The following is a 23,409-nucleotide window of genomic DNA, read 5'->3' as shown; positions in this document are numbered from 1 at the left end:
AATTCAGCTCAAGGCTAGCGCTCCACCGCTTGAGCCACAGCTTTTTCTGCTTATGTGGTGCTAAGGAATTGAACCCAGGGCCTCATGCATGCAAAGCAAGCACTCTACCACTGAGTCACCTTTTCAACATGAGAAGTGTAGGATGGAAGAAAGGCATGGCCAGGAAGAATAGAGAGTTTACTGAGGCACTAGGTATAATCTGAAAGTTTCAGAATCACTTCCTGCTGGGAATTGGTGGCTCACACCTGTAATCCTAGCTATTCTGGAGGATGAGATCTGAGGATTGCCTTTCAAAGCCAGCCTGGGCAGGAAAGTCCATGATACTCTTCTCTCTAATTACCAAGAAGATGGAAATGGCACTACATCTCAAAGTGGTAGAGCACTAGAACACAAAAGCTCAGGGACTGTGCCCAGGCCCTGAGTTCAAGCCCCAGGACACACACACACACACACACACACACACACACACACACACAGAGTCCCTAGGCTGTGATAGGGCAGTGATGGCTGTAGTGGCAGAGCAGTGGCCACTGATTCTAGCTGGTTTTCTCTCCTACTCTGAATCCCTATCCACCACTTACTGACTGTTTCCTCTTTCCCCTTGTCTTCAATTTCTCACTGAATGCTTTGGATCTTAGACTGTAGGAACAAAGGAAAAATAGAGCTTCTGGGCAGATTTACTCCTGGCTCAGACAGCTCAGTAGAAGAATCCCAAAGGTGTTTCTCCTCTTCTGAGCCTCTGGGCAAGGAGTACAGGATCTTGGTTTCAGGGTCTCAGTACCCCCTGTGCCATTTGAGCTGCTTGCACTCATCGTCTCTATTTATAACTACCCTCCCTCCCCCACTGCCAGTGCTGCCCCCACGCCTGCCCAGCTCAGGTTCTCCGGTCACAGCAGCTCAGTCCTCCAAAGCTGCTGGACCCCAGGGAGAGCTGACCACCAACTGAGCAGTCGGTAAGTTTGCAGCCCTATGACTCAAGGGGCTGGAGCCCCCTCTGCTGACTTTTGTGTTTGCAATTGATCCTGCAGGAGTAGCCTTTGTCCCCATCTCTGATCAGCTCTCAGCTGTCTAGTTCAGGGAGCAACAGAAAGTTGGAAGGAGAAAGGCCAAAGGAGGTTGGACACGGCAGGGATGGGGGGGGGGGCAGCGAAATAGTAGAGAAGTCTCCTGATAATTAGGAATGGAGTCTGAGACCCTGCTAAAGTGGTCAAGTTGCGGGTGTGTTTTAAAGACAGGACTCCGAAGAAGATAGAATGTCTCTGTGTGTCAATTCTGTTAAGGAGGAGCTGGAGTGTATCTTTGCCCAGTTTGGCCTCATCCAGATCTTATTACTAAATTCCAGTCTTCCCTCAATTTCCTACTGCTATGATAGTGTTGATGTGACACGCATCAGTGTCTGAATGCCCTCTCATTCCCTTTCCATTCCAGCTCTGAGGTCTAGCCTAGGGCAGAAGTGACTGAAGGAACAGGGAGCATACCCATGACCTCCCAAGGCCATGTTCCAGCTGGCCCAATGAGAGAATAACAACTTCTATGTAGACTCCTATCTCTAATTAACTACCAAAAGGCTGGAAATGACCCTACAGCTCAAAGTGGTAGAGCACTAGCCTTGAGCACAAAAGCTCAGGGACTGTGCCCAGGCCCTTCTATGTATTTTTAGTTGAATCTCCTCAGGTCTGGCAGAACATTTCCTTACTCCTCTGGGCCTTGAGGGAGGATGGAGGAGCAGAAACTAGAGCTGGGAATCATAGCCTTACTCTGATATTTTCAATGCAAATAAAGAGTCCAATTATTTCACGCCCTTGAAATCGTCATTGTTATTGTCTTTTAAACACTCTGCACCCTCATCTATGTTCCTAATCAACACAGGCTGTATGTAAAGCAGCTTATAACACACTGGTAAAAGGTAAGGACAAGGCATGCAGTTACATGGTTTGTTCTGCTCCCTTAATAAACAGAAGCCCCAATGCAGCGCTTTTTTTTTTTTTAATCTTTTGGGGACATATACATTCCTATATATATCTAATCTGAGGGCTGAAGATATAGCTTAATGGTAGAGCACTTGCCTGGCATGTACAAGGCCTTGGCCTTGAGTTAACACTAGTGGTGGGAAAGGCAATAAGGAATAGATATGGAAGAAAAAAGAAATACGAGATTTGTGTCCTTAACTCTAGGTAAAGCACTGCCTTGCTGCAGACATCCACTCTTCCATGTTGTCTATACTTTATAACCCTTCCACCCATCCAGGTTGAGTCCACCTCCACAATGCCGCTCTCAGGAACACCAGCCCCTAACAAGAAAAGGAAATCCAGCAAGTTGATCATGGAACTCACTGGAGGTAGGGTATGCTTGCTCGTATTAAGGACAACCGTGACTCAAGAGTCCCAGAAATAACATAGGTTTGAATATATTTTAAAAACAAGAGGAATTTCTCTGATGGGAGGATTTGGGGATGGGGTTAAGGGAGAGGTAAGAAGGGAAGAGAGAAAGAGGTAGAAAGGATTCAATATTAATAACTTACTGTTCTACCTTTCACCTTGTAATCTAAGATGATGCCTTGTCAGGTCCAGGGCCGCAGGAGCCATGGTCAGGGAGTGTGTTTGAAGAAGAAACTGATAGAGACTGGTATAGACTAAATGTCTTAGTATATGGCTAATCTTTTTCCCCCTAGACCTAGGGAACGTAGCACTGGGTAAGCACTTAAAATGAACAAAACTGTGGAGGCATGCTACCTGTGGAGGGAGGATTTGAAGAGCTTGCTCAGGCCTAGAGGCTCTTTGGAGCCAGAATTTTACTGAGAAGGGGAAGAGTTTGACAAGAATCTGTGTTTAGAGGTGGCCAACTCCATGTAGGACTGGCCTATTAACACTCCTCATCCTAAAAAAGGTTTCTCCAATGCCTTCCCCTACCATCTATACTTTTTGCTCTCCATTCTAAGCCTATATATGACCCTTTGACCTTCTTCATATCTCTTCTCTGGTAATCCCACTGTGAAACCCCTTGCAACCCAGCTTCTGAGCATTCTGTTTAACTCCAAATTCACTATGTCAAAAAGTTCTCACAGGCTGGGATTGTGGCTTAGTGGTAGTAGAGTGCTTGCCTTGCATGCATGAAGCCCTAGGTTCCATTCCTCAGTACCACATACACAGAAAAAACTGGAAGTGGAGCTGTGGCTCAAGTGGTAGCCTTGAGCAAAAGCAGCTCAGGGACCCTGAGCTCAAGCCCCAGGACTGTCCAAAAAAAAAAAAAAAAAGGAAAAAAAAAGTTCTCACAAACTAGAAAGACCTTGACCAGACATCAGACAAAACAGAACACCCTAAAATGATCTCTCCCAGCACACACACTTCGTTGTGAAAGGTGTTTGCATTCTGAGCCCAGAAAAAAAAAACGACTTTCTTCTTTCCCTTGCTTCCTCTTCCCTACCACCCTGAAAGGTGGACAAGAGAGCTCAGGCTTGAATCTGGGCAAGAAGATCAGTGTACCAAGGGATGTGATGTTGGAGGAGCTGTCCCTGCTCACCAACCGGGGCTCCAAGATGTTCAAACTACGCCAGATGCGGGTGGAAAAATTTATCTATGAGAACCATCCTGATGTTTTCTCTGACAGCTCAATGGTGAGTTTGGAACAATTATTCTCTCAGAGCTTGGTGCTCTCCCCACTCTTTTTTTGGACAACTTTTTGGTAGACCCTGAACATCTAAAAATCCCTCAACCTCTTCTTCCTGAAAATTTATAAAGTCATTAAGCCCCTAGAAATAATGAGCATCCAACTATTGTAGGGTGAGCTACAGCCCATCTCTGAAACTTGGTCTCTGTCTTAGAGCTAGTGAAGGAGAGGGGAGTACCACACCCTCAGGGAGAAAATTCCTTCCCAGTATGGGTGATAAAATAAGGTTGCCAGATAAAACAGAACAACCAGTCCTGTATTTTGAAGTTACATACACAATGAACATTTTTCTAGGTAAATATGTACCATACAATATTTGGGACATAAAAGTAAAAGTTTAAAAATACAGAATGCTGGGGGTGTAGCTCAGTAGTAGTGTATGGTTAGGGTTCAATTCTCAACACCAAAAATAAAAAAAAATCAATGAAGCAAACAAAACTCAAACAGGATTCTGAGTTAAATTTGACTTTCAAGTTTATGTAATGAATTATTTCCTCTTATGCAACAATTAGAACATAAAAATAAAACTATATACAAGATGCCTGCCCAAATGTGGATTTCAGATGTATAATGAAGCATTTCTTAGTACAAGCATAAACCACACAATGTTCAAGGCATGTTTATACTAAAAATTGTTATGTATATGAACTTCAAATTTGAATGCTGCCCTGTAATTTCATTTACGAAATCTGCCAAGTCTAGAAAGTGTTAAATGTGGTTTTATAGCCATCTTCTTCTTGAGTCATTCTTTTTTTTTTTTTTTTTTTTTTTAAAGGAAGCGGGGTCATTCCCTCCCTTAGAGACTCTAGGTAGATGACTGAAATCTTCTTTTTTCAAGATCCTACATTTTCTAGTCAGGCTCCTTGTCCAAAGAAAGAGGTGGAGAAATTGGAGAGAGGCAGGGCACAGGATGTTACAACTAGGGAGGGGGAATACCTTTTCTATTTTCTTTTTTCCTCTTCTACCTTCTTTGAGTGGCTGAGTATAGAAATAGCTGTCTACATGGTTGGGGCTAGGGCAGGAGTGTCTGTCATTGGCCTTTATGTAGGAGCAGGGTAAAAGTGCTGAGAGGGTCATATCTAACTTTAGGAGACTGAAGCCTTTCTCTCCCCTGGATCTGGTTACAACTGGGTGGAACATGGGGGTATACATGGTAAGGTGGCCAGGAGAATCTCCTTAAGGAGTTGGTGGGGTTATTTTTAGGCATTGGGACTGAATCCAGTGTAGTGCTGTAGTTTCACTGTCAGGAAGTACTGGTTCAATAGGCACCAAGAGGGGAAATAGAGGAAAAGGAAAAGAGTTAATGACTGTTGGACTGAGGAAGGGAGAGGGTAGAGATCTCTATAGTTCTCCCAGTTAAGATTAAGATTTCCCTAACAACCCATTCTCTCAAGTTTTAGTTGAGAAAGAAGTCTTATTTAAAAATAAGACAAAAAGAGGTCTTATTTAAAAATAAGAGGACACCCGGTTGGGTGTCCTCTCTTAAGGATAACTTCTTAGTCACTCAGTCCACTATTTATTTGAAGGGGAATATAAGAGGATTCAGGCTTTTCACTTCCTCCTTTACCGTATATAGTTTTGTCTTTGTCTGTTTTTATATTTGTTGCTAACCTTCCCTTTGTTTTGTATTTTCTTTTCAGGATCACTTTCAGAAGTTCCTTCCCACAGTTGGGGGACAGCTGGGTACAGCTGGTCAGAGTCATGGATTCTCCTATGGTCAGAGCAGCAGTGGAGGCCAAGCAGGAGGCAGTGGCTCTGCTGGACAATATGGCTCTGACTATCATCACCAGGGCTCTGCTTCTGGAGCTGGGGGTGCCGGTGGTCCTGGGAGCCATGCTGGCAGAGGAGGAGCTATCGGCACAACAGGTGCTGGTGAGACAGGATCAGGCAAGTACTCATATCCAAAAATAATGTCTGGTTCCTAGAGCAGATGTCCCTAGAAAGGAGGTCCAGGCTGGATCTGGCTTTTCAGATTCAGTCATCTGACCCTATCCTGTCGTTATGCCACAAACCTTACATAATTCTTGGGATGTTATACTTTTAGTCTCTTGTCCTGGCAACTTCCCTAGTGTGAAGGTAAGGGATAAACTTCATTGGCTACTAACCAACAATTTTAATTTACTTTTCTTTCCTGTGGCTACCAGGAGACCAGGCAGGTGGAGAAGGAAAACATATCACTGTGTTCAAGACCTATATTTCTCCATGGGAGCGAGCCATGGGGGTTGACCCCCAGCAAAAAGTGGAACTTGGCATTGACCTGTTGGCTTATGGGGCCAAACCTGAACTTCCCAAATATAAGTCCTTCAACAGGTAGGGTGGCAGGAGAGGAATCAGATGCATTCTAGTGTGTGGCAATGTCCCTTAGTTGACATTAGACTTATAGTTCAAGTGTTTCAGATTATGGAGGAATGGCAGGAATAGGGGGGCCCTAAGGGCAGGACTTTGCTCTTTTAACTCTAGCTCAGCTTCATCATAGCACTGTGATTAAAGAGAAATTCATTAGAAGGCAGGATATGAATCTTGTCCATAGGCCACTTATTAGCAGTAATATATGTGTGTATATCCACACACATATATGTATATATGTCACCTCTGAGCCTGGTTGCTTTAAATGGGAAATAATGCATTTATTATTTAAAATAATGTAGCATGCCATTGAAGACTTCTTGAGGGGCTGGGAAGGTGGCTCAGTGGTAGAGCGTTTGCCTTGCATGCATGAGGCCCTAGGTTCGATTCCTCAGCACCACATAAAGAAAAAAGCCAGAAGTGGCACTGTGGCTCAAGTGGTAGAGCGCTAGCCTTGAGCTGAAGAGCTCAGGGACAGCGCCCAGGCCCAGAGTTCAGGCCCCACAACCGGACCCAAAAAACAAAAAACAAAACAAAACAAAAGACTTCTTGAGGATCCCTTCTGTTCCAGGTCAAAATTTTCTAACATTCCTTGTAGTATAATTACATTCCTTTATACTGCACTAAGTTATGAAATATCTATACTTTTAGAATTGGGCATCTCTAGGCCATGGATAGAAAATCTTATGTGAAAGCAGGGCAGGGAAGATCTAAAGCAATGCTTTTGCACTTGTTAATTCCTCTCATCTAAGCCATCCATTATCTATTTGGGGCCATGGTGTAGTTGTGGGGGTTGTCTCAATTTAAGATGAGCCCAGCCGGGCGCCAGTGGCTCACACCTGTAATCCTAGCTACTCAGGAGTCTGAGATCTGAGGAGTTTAGTTCAAAGCCAGCCCAGGCAGGACACTCCGTGAGACTCTTATCTCCAATAAACCACTAGAAAACTGGAAGTGGCGCTGTGGCTCAAGAGGTAGAGCATTCACCTTGAGTTGAAGAGCTGAGGGACAGCACTCAGGCCCAGAGTTCAAGCCCCATGAAAAAAAAAAAAAAAAGATGAGCCCAGATCTTTAGGTGGTTTAGTGTTACTTTTTTGAAATGCTGGTATGGGTCACAACTACGACCTAGACTCCTTTTCTTTTCTTTTTTTTTTTAGGGTCCAGTCGTGGGCCTGAACTCTGGGCCTGGGCGCTGTCCCTCAGCTCTTCAGCTCAAGGCTAGCGCTCTACCACTTGAGGCACAGCACCACTTCCGGCTTTTTGCTTATGTGGTGCTGAGGAATCGAACCCAGGGCCTCAAGCATGCAAGACAAGCGCTCTACCACTGAGCCACCTTCCCAGCCCTAGACTCCTTTTCTTATTATTAATTTTGAGGAAACAAGCAAACCAGGAAGAGGGGGAACAAGATACTAAGAAAGAAGAAAAATAGCTGGGCACTGGCGGCTCATGCCTGTAATCCTAGCTATTCAGGGAGACTGAGATCTGAGGATCGTGGTTCAAAGCCAACCCAGGAAGGAAAGTCTATGTGACTCTTATCTCCAATTACTCACCAGAAAATTAAAAATGGTGCTATGGCTCAAAGTGGTAGAGTGCTAGCCTTGAGTACAAAAAGCTCAGGGACATTGACAAGGCCCTGAATTCAAGTCCCACGACGACCACCACCACTACCACCACCAACAACAACAAAGAAAAGCAAGCAAGCAAGCAAGCAAGCAAGCAAGCAAGCAAGAAAGAGAATGAGAGAGAGAGGGAGAGAGGGAAGAAGAGAGGGAGGGAGGGAGGAAGAAAAAAACAAAGAAAAATAAAAAGAGCAGACACAATCTCAAACTAGAATTTGCAGACTTCACCTTTTTCAAGAAAGTATATGGGGGGCTGGGAAGGTGGCTCAGTGGTAAGAGCTCTTGCCCTGCATGCATGAGGCCCTGGGTTCGATTCCTCAGCACCACATAAGCAAAAAGAAAAAAGGCGGAAGTGGCGCTGTGGCTCAAGTGGTAGAGCCTTAGCCTTGAGCTGTAGAGCTGAGGGACAGCGCCCAGGCTCAGAGTTCAGGCCCCACCACCGGACCCCCCAAAAAAAAAGAAAGCATAGGGGCTGGGAATGTGGCTTAGTGGTAGAGTGCTTGCCTAGCATGCATGAAGCCCTGGGTTTGATTCCTCAGTATCACATAAAACAGAAAAAGCTGGAAGTGGTGCTGTAGCTCAAGTGGTGGAGTACTAGCTCAGGGATAGTGCCCAGGCCCTGAGTTCAAGCCCCAGGACTGGCCAAAAAAAGAAAAAAAAAGTGTAGCATTTCATTGATACAATCCTGTTTCTTCTGTTGTTATTCTTAACTAAATAATATGTCCCCTTCTCAGGACAGCCATGCCCTACGGAGGATATGAGAAGGCCTCTAAACGCATGACCTTCCAGATGCCCAAGTTTGACTTGGGACCTCTGCTGAATGAGCCTCTGGTCCTCTACAACCAGAACCTCTCCAACAGGCCTTCTTTCAATCGAACCCCTATTCCTTGGCTGAGTTCTGGGGAGCCTGTAGACTACAATGTGGATGTTGGTATTCCCCTGGATGGAGAAACAGAGGAGCTGTGAGCTGGTGATTCTTCCTCTAATTTGCCTCTTTTCCCCTTTCTGGTTCCAATTTGTTGAGGGATCGTTGAACAGGATGCCTCCACTGTTAATCCAATATCCTTGTGGGAATAGAAGGGAAAAGGTGGGTGAGATCTGCTTCTCTAGCCTTCGTTTCCCCATTCCAAGCATACTTCCTCACCAACTCAGAGTTCCCCTTCTACTTACACCATATGGAACCTGCTCTTTTATGGATTTCTCCCTGCCACTGGTAACAGTCAATAAACTTCAAGGAAATGAACTCATTCTTCCTCTGATATGTGAGGGCAGATGAAAGCTGAGACTAACAATGCACAAAGACTAATTAAAGCCAAAGACTAAACACACCTTATTTAGACTTTATGACCGGACGGGTTACTTACATACCACACCCACAAAACCACATTCATTAGGTATGTACAATGGCGTACTTATTTAGTAGTATAAGACAAATGCACAAACACATGTGCTGGCCCACATGTGGGCAAAGCGAAGAAGCTATTGTGTAAGGAGGTTAAGAAATAGGTGTTGATAACACTGGTGTAAATTCTATTTATCCAATTAAAAGCTATGAAACAAGAAAACTGGGAAAGTAAAATGAGGGTATTAGTGACATGAGATCCCTTCCTATATCTTAGTACATTCCTTCTCCACTCCACAGCTTAGCATGCTTCCTTCCTAGGCAATACTAGGTCCACTTAGTCAAGGCAGTAAATAATCAGCCTCCAATCCTCTTTACCTTGGGATGGCATGTCTCTGGGGCAGCTACCACCATATAAAGCAACAAGAGCCCCTTAGAGTGACCTTCAGGTCTGGGCGGCTGCAGGGCTCCTTATCTACTACTTTGGCAGCAGCCATAAATCTTAGTCTGCCATGATGAAGGCCTCATGTCCACCCCAGGGTTTCTGCCTCCTAGCCCCTTCTAGACCCTCCTAAACCTCCTAGGTTATATAAGTAATCTCAGACAATAGCCAGTTCTTCTTCTCTCTTCTCCCTTGTGAGAAGGGGTCTTGCCAGCCTCTTTCCTGGCAATAAACCTTTCTTTGTTCTCTGTACCTGGATGTCTGTGTGGTTTTCTGGCAAAGTCTAAATAATCTAACAGAGGGTTACTTTGATTGTCACAAAACTAGAGCACGACTATAGTTTCTAGATGATAGAAGAATGAACTTAGGAATATTTATGTTAAAAGTCACAGATTCACAAAAAGGTTAAATAGAACCCAGAAGGAATCCAGAAGGAAATAGGAGATTATAATAAGCTTGAACAATCTGAATACAACACAAAAAGATCTAAGAACTACAGGGATACCACAGTGGTCCTCAAAAAGCTATATAATTGGGCTGGGTATGTGGCTCAAGTGGTAGAATGACTGCCTAGAAAGCACAAGGCCCTGAGTAACACACATACACACACACACACACACACACACACACACACACACACACACACAGATTAAAAAGAAACCATGAAAATACACAATAATTAGGGCAATATTGTTTGTTTTTTTTCAGTATTGAGTTCAGGTTTCACACTTGTTAAGCTACCACTTGAGCTACCTCCTTTTTGGCTATTTTTTTTTTTTTTTTTTGTCGGTCGTGGGGCTTGAACTCTGGGCCTGGGAGCTGTCCCTCAGCTCTTCAGCTCAAGGCGAGCGCTCTACCACTTGAGCTACAGCGCCACTTCCCCCTTATTGGAGATAGGAGTCTCACGGTCTCTCCTGCCTGGGCTGGCTTTGAACCGCGATCCTCAGATCTCAGCCTCCTGAGTAGCTAGGATTACAGGCGTGAGCCACCAGCGCCCGGCTCTGGCTATTTTTGAGGTTAGGGTTATTGTTTTATGTGTGAGCCAGGCTGGATTGCAATCCTTCTATCTGTGCTTTCTTTTGTATCTGGGATGACTAGTGTGTATCACTGAGCTCAGCCATTGTGCTTCCCCCATAGCTTAGGATGACAGACCTGTCACCTGTTGAGATAGTCTCTTAAACTTTTTTTTTTCTTTTGCTGGTTTTGGGGCTTTAACTCTGGACATGGGCTCTGTCTCCCAGCTCTTCAGCTCAAGGCTAGTGCTCTACCACTTGATCCACAGCACAGCTTCCCGGTTTTCTGATGGTTTATTGGAGATAAGAGTCTCATGGCCTTTCTGCCTGGGCTGGCTTTGAACTGTGATCCTCAGATCTCAACCTCCTGAGTAGCTAGGATTACAGGTGTGCGCCACTGGTGCCTGACTAGTCTCTTAAAAGTTTTTTTTTTAAAGTTTTAAATTATATTTTAAAATGAACACCAGGAAATGAAAACAAAGGGTGTTTTCCCCCTCTGTTGGTAGTGGGTCATTAACTCTGAGCCTGGGCGCTTTCCCGGAGCTTTTCAGTTTAAGGCCAGTGCTCTACCACTTGAGCCACAGCACCACTTCAGGTTTTCTGCTGTTAATTAGAGATAAGAGTCTCACAGACTTTCCTTGCCCAGGCTGGCTTTGAACTGTTATCCTCAGGTCTCAGCCTCCAGAGTAGCTAGGATTACAAATGTGAGCTACCTGCATCTGCATGTCAGCAAAACAGAGTTTTTGTCTTTGTTGTTTTTGTTTGCTTTTTGTCTTGTTTCTCTGACTTTGGAGGGTAAGGGGGGGGACGACACAGAAATGGAAGGACAAAGGGTGAATAAATGTAACAGTGGTACTTGTTGCATTATGCCCACCTTTGGTCCTAAGTTCCACCTATACCTGAGCTCCTCCCTGCTCTAGAGTTTCCACGGAACAGCTGGCCACTCCCTCTCTCTGTCCAGACCCATCTGAGCACAAGCCTACCTCACTTCCTGCTCCCAGACCCTCCTGCTATCTGAATAGGGATGGATGCCATGTGCTCCCTCCTCAGGGAAAATGGCTCCTCTAATAAAGCTTGTAATAATCTTTCTCGTGAGCCTGCTTGCCTCTGGGTGTCCCCTGGGATGGACATGAAGGAACCCTTCAGTACTCACTAGAAAATAAACTACACAACTTGTGGGTGGGGACGGGAGAGAGCAAGGGAAGGGATGACACTGTCCAAAAAGAAATACATTCTTATTTGGGCACTGGTGGCTCACACCTGTAATCCTAGCTACTCTAGAGGCTGAGATCTGAGGATCAGGATTCAAAGCCAGGGCAGGAAACTCTGTGAGACTCTTATGTCCAATTAACCACCAGAAAACAGGAAGTGGAGCTGTGGCTCGAGTGGTAGAGCAATAGCCTTAAGCAAAAGAACTCAGAGACAGTGCCCAGGCCAACAAAAAAAAAAAAAAAGAAAAAAAAATGTTGTCTTTATCTGACATGTAACACCTCTGTACATCACCTTTATAATAACAATTTAAAATTAAAAAATAATAATGCTCAGAGACAGTGCCCAGACCCTGAATTTAAGCCCCAGGACTGAAGTGCACGCGCGCGCGCGCACACACACACACACACACACACACACACACACACACACACACACACACACACACACACACACACACACACACACACACACACACACACACACACACACACACACACACACTATGTGTTTGCAATCCTAGTAGGGCTTTGTTAAGCAAGCATGTGACCATTGAGCTAAGTTACCAGCCCTGAGGAAGTAATTTCTAACTGAGCACCAGTGGCTCTCCCCTGTAATCCTAGCTACTCAGGAGGCTGAGATCTGAGGATTGCAGTTCAAAGCCACCTGGGCAGGAAAGCCCATGAGACTCTTATCTCCTATTAACCACCAGAAAACCAGTAGCGGTGGTGTGGCTCAAGTGGTAGAGCTCTAGCCTTGAGCTGAAGAGCTGGACAGTACTCAGGCCAAGTTCAAGACTCATGCCCTCCCCACCCCCTCCCCCCAAAAAAGAAAGAAAACTTCTAAGAAGAGGTGCCTGAATCTATCCAATTTCACAATCTGTTAATAGATTAAATTGCTCAACTTCATTGGACTAACCAAATCTTAGAGGACCTTTACACTTATCCCTATAATCTTCATTTGTAACATAAAGAATGAAATGAAATTTAGAGGATTCACACAAAACTCTATATAAAACTGTATTTCGATGTACATTTTCCTAAGAAGAGAGTTTTCATAGTGTAGATTTTCTTGCACGTAGATCCTGAAACAAAGATTTAGACTTAAGTGGTTCATTTGGAAGGTATCCCAGAAATTCAAGCAGTATAAATACTAATAAAAGATAATCAAAAGTGTTTTGGGAAAGTGGAACTGAATCTCATTGGGACATCTGAAAGAACAATGCTATTCAAAGAATAGTCTATGATGCTGGCCACATCAGTGTATCCTAGGAACTCAATTAGAAATGCAAATTCCTGCGGGGGGGGGGGAGCGAGGGAGGTGGGGGAAGGAAGAGATAGTGGGAGAACAAGAGAAGGGGTAACAATGCTGGACAAGAAATGTATTCATTGCCTTACTCATGTAACTGTAACCCTTCTGTACAGAATCTTTACAATAAAATAAAATTAAAAAAAGAAAAGCAAATTTTTAGAAGAATCTATCTTGTTACTTTCTCTAAGTGATCCTTGTATGATAGTTTTTAAAATTTTTCTAATTTACTTTGTTTTAGAGATGATATACAGCAAAGTTACACTTACCAACGTCAGGTAATAAGAACATTTCTTTTCACATAGTGTCATCTGTTCCCTCATTCTCTCCCATCCCCCCCTCCCATCTCCAACTACGGAGTTTCATAGTTTACTTTCATCAATGTCCAGCACAGCCAATGTGTTCCATTGCTATACTTTTTCACCCTCTGATTCTGTGCCCTCCCCCCATTAATTATTATTATTATTGCCATTCCCAGGGCTTGAACTCAGGGCCTGAGCACTGTCCCAGAGTTTCTTTTGCTCAAGGCTAGTGCTCTACCACTTAACTACAGCGCCATTTCTTGCTTTTATTTTGTTGGTCGTGGGGCCTGAACTCGGGGCCTGGACGCTGTCCCTCAGCTCTTCAGCTGTAGACTAGCGCTCTACCACTTGAGCCTCAGCCCCACTTCCGGCTTTTTCTGCTTATGTGGTGCTGAGGAATCGAACTGAGGGCCTCATGCATGCAAGGCAAGCCCTCTACCACTGAGCCACCTTCTCAGCCCCATTTCCTGCTTTTTGTGTGTATGTGGTACTGAGGAATTGGACCCAGTACTTCATGCATGCTAGGCAAGCACTCTGCCATTAAGCCACAATCCTAGTCCATAAGGTTATTTTTTATTGTTAAATACCCAGTCTCTGCACACACTTGAGTTAGCAGTTTCAAGAGTATCACCTGAACTCACGTGTTTACCATTTCACAGTCAGGTAGATTACTGATTCATTCCTAGAGACTGTGTGTGTGCTGTTTAATGCTGTAGTCACTCGGTGCATGTTAACTTTTGAGCTCTTGGAATGTTCCTAGTTGGAACCAAGGAAAAAAATTAGCAAAGGAATATTATTAGTATCAGTGATCACATACTGAGGAGCCACTGAATATTTTGAGTTAAATATATTGCTAAAATTAATTACACTTGTTTTAAAAATGTCAAATTGTGAAGTGTGGCTCACAATATATACCTATTGAACAGCAGTGGTCTAGAGTGCAGTACTTTATTTTTTATTTTTTGGTCGGTCATGGGGCTTGAACTCTGGGCTTGGGTGCTGGCCCTGAGCTCTTCAGCTCAAGGGGAGGGCTCTACCACTTGAGCCACAGTGCCACTTCCGGTTTTTTAATGGTTTATTGGAGATAAGAGTCTCACGGACTTTCCTGCCTGGGCTTTGAACCGCTATCTTCAGATCTCAGCCTCCTGAGTAGCTAGGATTACAGGCATGAGCCACCGGCGCCCGGCTTACAGTAGTACTTTGAGAGCTTCAAGAAGGAAAAGGGAATTCCTTTTAGTTTTTATTCCCTTCTGTTTCTCTTTTAGCTTGCTGATCAACGATGTTTAAAACCACCATCTGTTTCTGATTCTCATAGTCTGCTTCTGAAATTGTTTGAAAGCAGAGAATCAAAGTCCTACAACTAAGGGTAGAAAGAGGCAGTAAGGATGTGTCCACAGAACTGCAAGCAACAGGTGCAAAGTACAAATGGAACAGTGCTACTCCCTTCCGTGTCCTTGAAAATTGTCAGTGCAGGGCACTATGGATCAGTGTGTGTGTGGCACCAATAAGATATATGTGTGTGTGTGTATACAAAATACGTGTGTGTGTGTGAAACCAAATACCTTGTACTAAGGTCAGGGAAGACCTAGTTGAAAGAAGGTAATAAGGAGATGAGAAAAGTCAATTTCTGGCCTATTCTCTCCATCTCCCAATTACTCTAAATGACAGGAAATAGGAACTTGAGCTGAAAGGGACAGTGCTCTAAGTTTGAGGAAGTTGGCCAACGTCTTAGGGATCCCTGGAGTGATGACTGTCGGGCCGGCCTCCATCACTTCCCCAGCAGGGACAGACCATCCCGCCTGACGGCAGTTTTCCCTCTTGGGTCAACCTAGGCTTTCTTCACGCTCGAGCCCCACCTCCACACCTTCCCAATCCTGGCCCTTGAAGCGCCTCGCGGCCGCCATTTTACACTTCACCACTATCGCGAGATATCCTCACAGCCGACTCCAGCCGGACTCGTTTACTTTCTGGCGAGAGCCTCTTGGCGGCTGTTCTCACCGAGCTGGGCCAAGTGTCGCGAGAGCTGGTTGCCTTGGCTCCCCGTAGCTATAGCAGCGGCGGCGGCGGCGGCGGCGGCGGCGGCAGCGGCGGTTGAGGATGCGGCGCGGGAGCGGTGAGTGCGACACTCTCAGGGGGCGGGGTCGGAGGTAACGGGGTGCAGGGGGAGGGTATCGCTTGGGGAACCGGGCGGGTGGGGGGGGCGAGTGGGTGGACAGTCGGGGCGCGCGGGAAATAGGCCTGACAGTGACGTGTGGGGCTGGACCTGCGTCTCGTGGGCACAGGGGCAAGACAGGGCGCCGGTGTGTGCTGGGGCACGCGGGGAAGGCGGGAGCTGCTGGAAGGAGGGGGACCGGAGGGAGGGACCCTGGTGTGGTGGGGTTCGAGGGGCAGGGGGTGGGGTGCGAGGAGGGGTGCGTGTGTGTGTTGGGAGCGAGGAGGTTAAAAAAGGACTTGGAACTGGATAATGGGACAGGGCTGCCTCGGGTAAGAAGTAGGAAGAAATGGGGGTACCTCGAGGAGGAGGCGGTTATGTTGAATGGGATCCCGGGAGGTCGGGCCCCAGTTCGTGTTTGGGGCGAGAGGGAGTAGCCGGGAGGATCAGACCTTTTGTAGCTCCCCTGGCTCCGCCTAAGGCGTGTGGAGAACAGCGCGCCCAGGACCTAGGTCTAAATGGCGAGGCGGGAATGGTGGCATCCCGGATCCTCACCGCCTGTCTTTCTTCCTTCTTTCTGAAGAAATAACCTGACGGACCGTGACAATGCCAGAGTCCCGCAGAACTAGTATTAGTTGGGAAGGTTCGTTCGGCGGAGAGACTGAATGCGAAGAACGAATAGTCGTATTAAAACGCGGGGAAGGGGCGAGAGAGGGAGAAATTCTTGAGAATACAAAACAAAACTGACCCCCCCCCCCATCCTAGGGTGTTTTTCCTATGCAGTTTACTGATTGGAAGAAGAGAGAGAGAGACAGAGAGAGATAGAGAGAATATGAGTGTGAGCGCGCGCTAACATGCTATGGTTCTTCCCAGATCCATTCAAGTGTAGAGTTTCTTTACGATGTACTTGGGAAATTATGTATTCAGCGTTAACTCAGTTTAGATGATACAGAGAAAGAATATGCAGTACAATACTTAAACCTTTCACAAATAGAACTTAGAAAAATTAAGAAAAATGTTTCTGTTGCAGCAAGGGTTGAACTTTAAATCTAGGAATGGTTTTAACTTTGGTATGAAACCTGTCTTACAAGGTGCTTAGATTGTTTACCTTTTAGAAAATGGATGAGTTTTTATTTTTAGGAGATGGAACTTTTTTTTTTTTGTCGGTCGTGGGGCCTGAACTCTGGGCCTGAACGCTGTCCCTCAGCTCTTCAGCTCAAGGCTAGTGCTGTACCACGTGAGCCACAGCTCCACTTCCCGCTTTTTCTGCTTATGTGGTGCTGAGGAGTCGAACCCAGGGCCTCATGCATGCAAGGCAAGCACTTTACCTCTGAGCCACCTTCCCAGCCCCTGAACACATTTTCCATACTTGTCAACATGAAAATAAAAGGAGTCTTCTAGGAGTTAAAATTACCCAGAGAGGGAAATAGTCTGTTAGTCTCCAGGACTCTTTTCTGGAGCCAGATTTGGAACATTTGTCTCCTTAACTCATTTATAATGAAAAACTATGCTTCACGTCAAGTGTAAAAAGTGTATCCATTTTAATCTACAGATACAGCTTTCCAATCATTTGTCTCTCTATTGTATGTAGGAAATAGCAAGGGATAACCTTTATTTTGATTATATAACTGGATTTTGCCATGTTGAGATTCACAAATTCATTAATTAGAATAATGGCCTTTAAATCCTTCTTGAGCTGGCCTAGATGTGGTTAGTCATTGAACCCATTTATTTGGTATGTGTTAGAGTAGAACTTTTAATTTGTCATGTCAGTAGCTAAACTTTTCTGAGTTAAGATAAAATTCTGTGGTAGATGGGTCCAAAATTTGTCTACATGAATCCACATGTTTTACTGAATGCCTGTCTGTGCAGGCATTGCAGGAGGGGAAAAGATTATTTCATTTACCCATGCAATAAACATTTATTGATAATTTGTGTTGATTACTAAGCCTTCAGGCTACAAAAAACAAGTAAAATGATCCCTTTCTTGGAATTGCTCAGAAGCTAGGAAGGGAGGCAGACAGTAAGAAAAATAATTACAAAGCAACAACATACCTGAGTATGAAAGAAGGTTCTGGCTCTGAGTTTACATAGCAGTTGATAAGAAGAAATAGAAATAAAAACTTTGGAAATTAGGGGCTGGGAAGGTGGCTCAGTGGTAGAGCGCTTGCCTTGCATGCCTGAGGCCCTGGGTTCGATTCCTCAGCACCACATAAACAAAAAGAAAAAAGCTGGAAGTGGTGCTGTGGCTCAAGTGGTAGAGCACTAGCCTTGAGCTGAAGAGCTGAGGGAGACCACCCAGGCCCAGAGTGCAGGCCCCACAAACTGGACCCAAAAACAACAAAAAAAACCATTGGAAATTATAAAATCTTAAGCAAAGTCTGAATTATATGGCATTAATGAAACAGTTTTTCAAGAAAGTTTAAATTTAGGCTGGGAAGGTGGCTCAGTGGTAGAGCGCTTGCCTTGCATGCCAGAGGCCCTGGGTTCGATTCCTCAGCACCACGTAAGCAAAAAGAAAAAAGCCGGAAGTGGCGCTGTGGCTCAAGTGGTAGAGTGCTAGCCTTGAGCTGAAGAGCTGAGGGGCAGCGCCCAGGCCCAGAGTTCAGGCCCCATGACTGGACCAAAAAAAAAAAAAAAAAAAGAAAGAAAGTTTAAATTTAGTTTAGCTACTGACACGATAAATGAAAAGTTCTAGTGCTGTTAGTTCATGGTTGATTTTTTTTTCTTCCCTTTTTCTTCTTGAGATGAGGCATTACTAAATTGCTCAAAATGACTTTAAACTCCAGAACCTCAGATTCCTAGGTGCAGATACGCACCACTCCTTAGGTGCATCAGTTCGTAACTTAATTTTTTTTTTTTTGTTGCAAAGCTGAACTCAGGGCTCATCTATATTCCATTTATATTGTGAGACTTGCCTAGCAAGTGCTCTTCTACTGAGCTAAATCCATAACCCCAGTCATTTAAAAAAAAAATTACTCTTGGGCTGGGAAGATGGGTCAGTGGTATATTGCTTGCTTTGCATGCGTGAGTCCCTGAGTTTGATTCCTCAGCACCACATAAGCAAAAAAAGCTGGAGGTGGTGCTATGGCTCAAGTGGTAGAGCACTAGCCTTGAGCTAAAGAACTGAGGGACAGCGCCCAGGCAGAGTTCAGGCCCTACAATCCACAAAAAATAAAAAATAAAAAATTGCTCTTTAAGTATCATGATACTCTTATGTGTTTGCTGGACCTGGGGCTTGAACTCAGGGCTTGAGGTGCTGTCCCTGAGCTTTTTTGCTACTTGAGCCATAGCTCCAATTCCAGACTTTTTTGTGATTAATTGGAGATAAGAAGTCTCAAGGATTTTCCTGCCTGGGCTGTTTTTATTTTTATTTTTTTTAATTTTTTTCTTAGTCGTGAGTCTTGAACTCTGGACCTGGGCCTTGTCCCTGCGCTCTTCAGCTCAAGGCTAGTGTTCTACCACTTGAGCTACAGCACCACTTCTGGTTTTTCTGGTGGTTAAATGGAGATAAGAATGGACTTTCCTGTGTAGGCTGGTTTTGAACCATGATCCTCAGATCTCAGCCTCCTGAGTAGCTAGGGATATCGTTGTAAATCACCAACACCTGGCTTAATGACAGGCTTAAGTAAATAATAATAGTAAAGTGATTATTAATGTTTTATCTAATTTTATCTTCACAACACTCTGTAGCTGGTACTAAAACCTTCATTTTATTTTTATTTATTTATTTTTGTCGTGCATGGGGCTTGAACTCTGGACCTGGGTGCCAGCCCCTCAGCTCAAGGCTAGTGCTCTTCCACTAGAGCCACAGCGTCACTTCTGGCTTTTTCTGCTTATATGGTGCTGAGGAATCGAACCCAGGGCCTCATGCATGCAAAGCAAGCACTCTACCACTGAGCCACCTTTCCAGCCCTAAAACCTTCATTTTTTTTTTGTTGTTGTTGTGAAAATACTGTACAGAGGGGTTACAATTACATGGGCAAGATAATGAGTACATTTCTTATCAAGCATTGTAGCCTCTTCCTTTGTTTCCCCTTCCCATCCCTTCGCATCCTCCCCGTCCCCCCCCACCAAAGTTGTAAAGTTCGTTTTTCAACATAAAGACTTATACATCTCATTTAAAACCTTCATTTTAAAGTAAGGAAATAGGGGCTGGGAAGGTGGCTCAGTGGTAGAGTGCTTGCCTTGCATGCATGAGGCCCTGGGTTCGATTCCTCAGCACCAAATAAGCAAAAAAAAGCCGGAAAAAAGCTGGAAGTGGCGCTGTGGCTCAAGTGGTAGAGCGCTAGCCTTGAGCTGAAGAGCTGAGGGACAGCGCCCAGGTCCAGAGTTCAGGACCCACGACCGGACCCCCCCCCCAAAAAAAAAAAGTAAGGAAATAGGCTTAAAAAGCAAATTGCTAGCCAGGCGCTGTGGCTCACGCCTGTAATCCTAGCTACTTAGGAGGCTGAGATCTGAGGATCGAAGTTCAAAGCCAGCCCGGGCAGGAAATAATAAACCACTAGAAAACCGGAAGTGGTGCTATGGCTCAAGTGGTAAAGTGCTCATCTTGAGCTAAAGAGCTGAGGGATAGTGCCCAGGCCCAGTTCAAGCCCCATGACTGACAAAAAAAAAAAGAAAAGAAAAAGAAAAAAAGCAAATTGCTAGAGACCAAAGAGCTAGTAAATGGCACAATGGGAATCAGTTTGAAATTTATTTGATCCTAAAAACCCAAGAAACTGGCATGGTGGCATATACCTGTAATTCCACTATATAGGAGGCAGAGGCTGAAGTATTATTTAAACCCAGGAGTTAGATAAAAGGAATAGTGGGCTTTGAGTACAGTGGTGCATAACTATAATCCCCATATGGGAGGCTGAGGCAGGAGGGTCCGAAGTTGGAGGCTATCCAGGGCTACATAGCAAGACTGTTAAAAACAAAACACAAAACAAAACAAAAAAAACATGAAAAACTCCAAAACCCAGAAGCTGAGGCTGTAGCTCTGTATTGAGCAATTGTCTAGCATGTAGTTGGATCCAATTCCCAGCAACAAGCAATAAGCAGAGAAAGAACTCTTTGTTTTATAGCAAAGAATCTTGCTATGGAGACAAAGGGAAGAATTTGTTTGTGCTGGTCTTGGGCTTTAGTGCTCAAGGTTAGTTTTCTACATTTGAGCCACAGCTCTACTTCTGCCTTTTAAGTGGTTAATTGAAGATAAGAGTCTCATAGACTTTCATGCGGAGACTGATTTCGAACTTTGATCATCAGTCATATCACAGTCTATTAGCTACTCTGCTAGGATTGAATATGTGAGCCCCTGGTGCCCAGCTAAGGAGGAGAATGTGAAGATGGAATTTGACAGCTTAGATTCAGTAAGATTCCTAGGAGGGCATTTATTTATTTATTTATTTGGTTCCGGTCATGGGGCCTGAACTCTGGGCCTGGGCGCTGTCCCTGAGCTCTTCAGCTCAAGGCTAGCTCTCTACCACTTGAGCCACAGCGCCACTTCCGGCTTTTTTCTTTTAGCTTATGTGGTGCTGAGAAATCGAACCCAGGGTCTCAGGCATGCAAGGCAAGCGCTCTACCACTGAGCCACCTTCCCAGCCCCATATTATTTATTTTTATTCATAGATTTTCTCCCTCAGATATTTACACTACACTTGAGAAACTGATTTGAGTATTAGGATGATGTTAAATATGAGATTTGTATTGTTACGCAGAGAACTGAGTAAATTGCCATATTCATGCAGTGTATAATTGTATAGGGAGCTATGCTTGGGGAAATAGTTGTAATAAGTGATTATTAACACTTGTAAACTTCCACAAAGTGATCATTTTAGTAGTAGAATGGCTATCTAGCCATCTATATCCATGCATAGGGCAAATGTTATCACATATTTCAAGATATTTAATAGAACTTTTTTTTGCTGGCCATGGGGCTTGAACTCTGATCTTCAGCTCAAGGCTAACATTCTACCACTTGAGTTATGAGTCCACTTCCAGCTTTTTCTGTTCATGTCTTACTGAGGAATCGAATTCAGGGCTTCATGCATGCTAAGCAAGCACTCTACCACTGAGACAGATTCTCAGCCCTAATAAAATATTTTTTTTTTTTTTGGTCGGTCGTGGGGCTTGAACTCTGGGCCTGGGCGCTGTCCCTCAGCTCTTCAGCTCAAGGCAAGCGCTCTACCACTTGAGCTACAGCGCCACTTCCGGTTTTCTGATGGTTTATTGGAGATAGGAGTCTCTCGGTCTCTCCTGCCCGGGCTGGCTTTGAACCGCGATCCTCAGATCTCAGCCTCCTGAGTAGCTAGGATTACAGGCGTGAGCCACCAGCGCCCGGCCCTAATAAAATATTTTTATACTATAGTTTATAAATATTTTGTATTTGCAAAAAAGTGTGTGTGTGTATGTGTGTGTGTGTGTGTGCTTGTGTTTATATTTGCCAAAAGTTTTTTGTGTGTGCTGGTACTGGGACTTGAACTCAGGGTCTATGTGGGTGCTGTCCCTTGGATTTTTTTTTTTTTTTTTTGGTCGGTCATGGGGCTTGAACTCTGGGCCTGAGAGCTGTTCCTCAGCTCTTCAGCTCCACAGCACCACTTTCGGTTTTCTGGTGGTTTATTGGCGATAAGGAGTTTCACGTCCTGGGCTGGCTTTGAACCAGTATCCTCAGATCTCAGCCTCCTGAGTAACTAGGATTATAGGCATGAGCCACTGGAACCCAGTTTGTCCCTTAGAATTTTTGCTCAAGGCTGGGATTCTACCACTTGAGCCACACCTCCACTTCTGACTTTTTTGGTGACTAATTGAGATAAGAGTCTCTTGGAAGCCGGTGCTGGTGGCTCACGCCTGTTATCCTAGCTATTCATGAGGCTGAGATCTGAATATCACAGTTCAAAGCCATCCCGGGCAGGAAAAGTCCGCGAGACTCTTATCTCCAATAAACTACCAGGAAACCAGAAGTGGTGCTGTGGCTCAAATTGTGAAGCACTAGCCTTGAGCTGAAGAGCTGAGGGACAGTGCACAGCCCCAGAGTTTAAGCCTCACGATGGACCAACAACAACAACAACAACAACAAAAGTCTCCTAGACTTTTTTGCTATGGTTGGCTTTGAACTGTGATCCTCAGATCTCAGCCTCCTGAGTAGCTAGGACTGGCGTGAGTCACCTGGTTGTTTTCTAAGTTAAAAAAACAACTGGGGCTGAGAAGGTGGCTCAGTGGTAGAGCGCTTGCCTTGTGTGCCTGAGGCCCTGGGTTCGATTCCTCAGCACCACATAAGCAGGAAAAAAGGGGCTGGGAGATGGCTCAGTGGTAGAGCGCTTGCCTTGCATGCCTGAGGCCCTGGGTTCGATTCCTCAGCACCACATAAGCAAAAAGAAAAAAGCCAGAAGTGGTGCTGTGGCTCAAGTGGTAGAGCTCTAGCCTTGAGCTGAAGAGCTGAGGGACAGTGCCCAGGCCCAGAGTTCAGGCCCACGACCAGACCCCAAAAGAAACCAAACCAACAACTATATTCCTCTATAATGGTATTTTCTTATAGAATTTCAAATTTTATATCTTTGTAAATAGTTTTTCAAATAGTTGAGTTGATAATATATATCTGTAATTCTAGCATCTTGGAGGTTGAGGCAGGAATATCATAGGTTACATAGTAAGTTGCAGGCCAATCTGGCTACAAAATGAAAGCCTATCTCAAAAAGGAGAAAAAAAATCTAAATGAAAATGATGAATTCTCCAACAATGTTGATACTTAGTTGTAGACATAACAATGTTTGGATACATGCATTTTACATGATGATACTAAAGATGAGAACTTTTTAATGATTTGCCCAATATCAAATAACTCTAATGGTTTAAATGTAATGATTTCAAAATACATGTTTCACTGTACCACATTGCCATTTTATTATATAATTGTTACAGGGGAGTTACAGATATTCTCAGCTGGTTTTGGGAAACCAGTGTTGTCAGAAGAATATAGAATAAACGTTACTTATTTGTCTTACATTGTACTTAAACTTTTTACTTGTACTT

General features: G+C 44.5%; 2 protein-coding genes across 7 annotated transcripts in view; both read left to right on the top strand.

The window, feature by feature from the left end:
* The first annotated feature begins 870 nt into the window (after positions 1-870).
* On the top strand, positions 871-8,871 carry Myoz1 (myozenin 1). Its single transcript, XM_070020367.1, has 6 exons — positions 871-953; positions 2,248-2,338; positions 3,435-3,613; positions 5,307-5,553; positions 5,811-5,976; positions 8,363-8,871. Exons 2-6 carry the CDS (start codon positions 2,266-2,268, stop codon positions 8,592-8,594), a joined length of 897 nt encoding a protein of 298 aa, XP_069876468.1. The 5' UTR covers positions 871-953; positions 2,248-2,265; the 3' UTR covers positions 8,595-8,871.
* A 6,466-nt stretch (positions 8,872-15,337) lies between these two features.
* Usp54 (ubiquitin specific peptidase 54) overlaps positions 15,338-23,409 on the top strand; it is a 125,675-nt gene continuing 117,603 nt past the window's right edge. For all 6 annotated transcript variants that reach the window (XM_070020564.1, XM_070020565.1, XM_070020563.1 and 3 more), the window contains exon 1: positions 15,338-15,357. The gene's annotated coding sequence lies outside the window, so the exon portion shown is untranslated. The remainder of the gene's footprint in view (positions 15,358-23,409) is intronic.

Source organism: Dipodomys merriami, unplaced genomic scaffold, assembly GCF_024711535.1.
Source record: "Dipodomys merriami isolate MVZ:Mamm:240054 unplaced genomic scaffold, mDipMer1.0.p SCAF_14, whole genome shotgun sequence".
NCBI lineage: Eukaryota > Metazoa > Chordata > Mammalia > Rodentia > Heteromyidae > Dipodomys > Dipodomys merriami.
The sequence above is the reverse complement of the archived record's forward strand: the minus strand, read 5'-3'. Positions and strand labels throughout refer to the sequence as shown.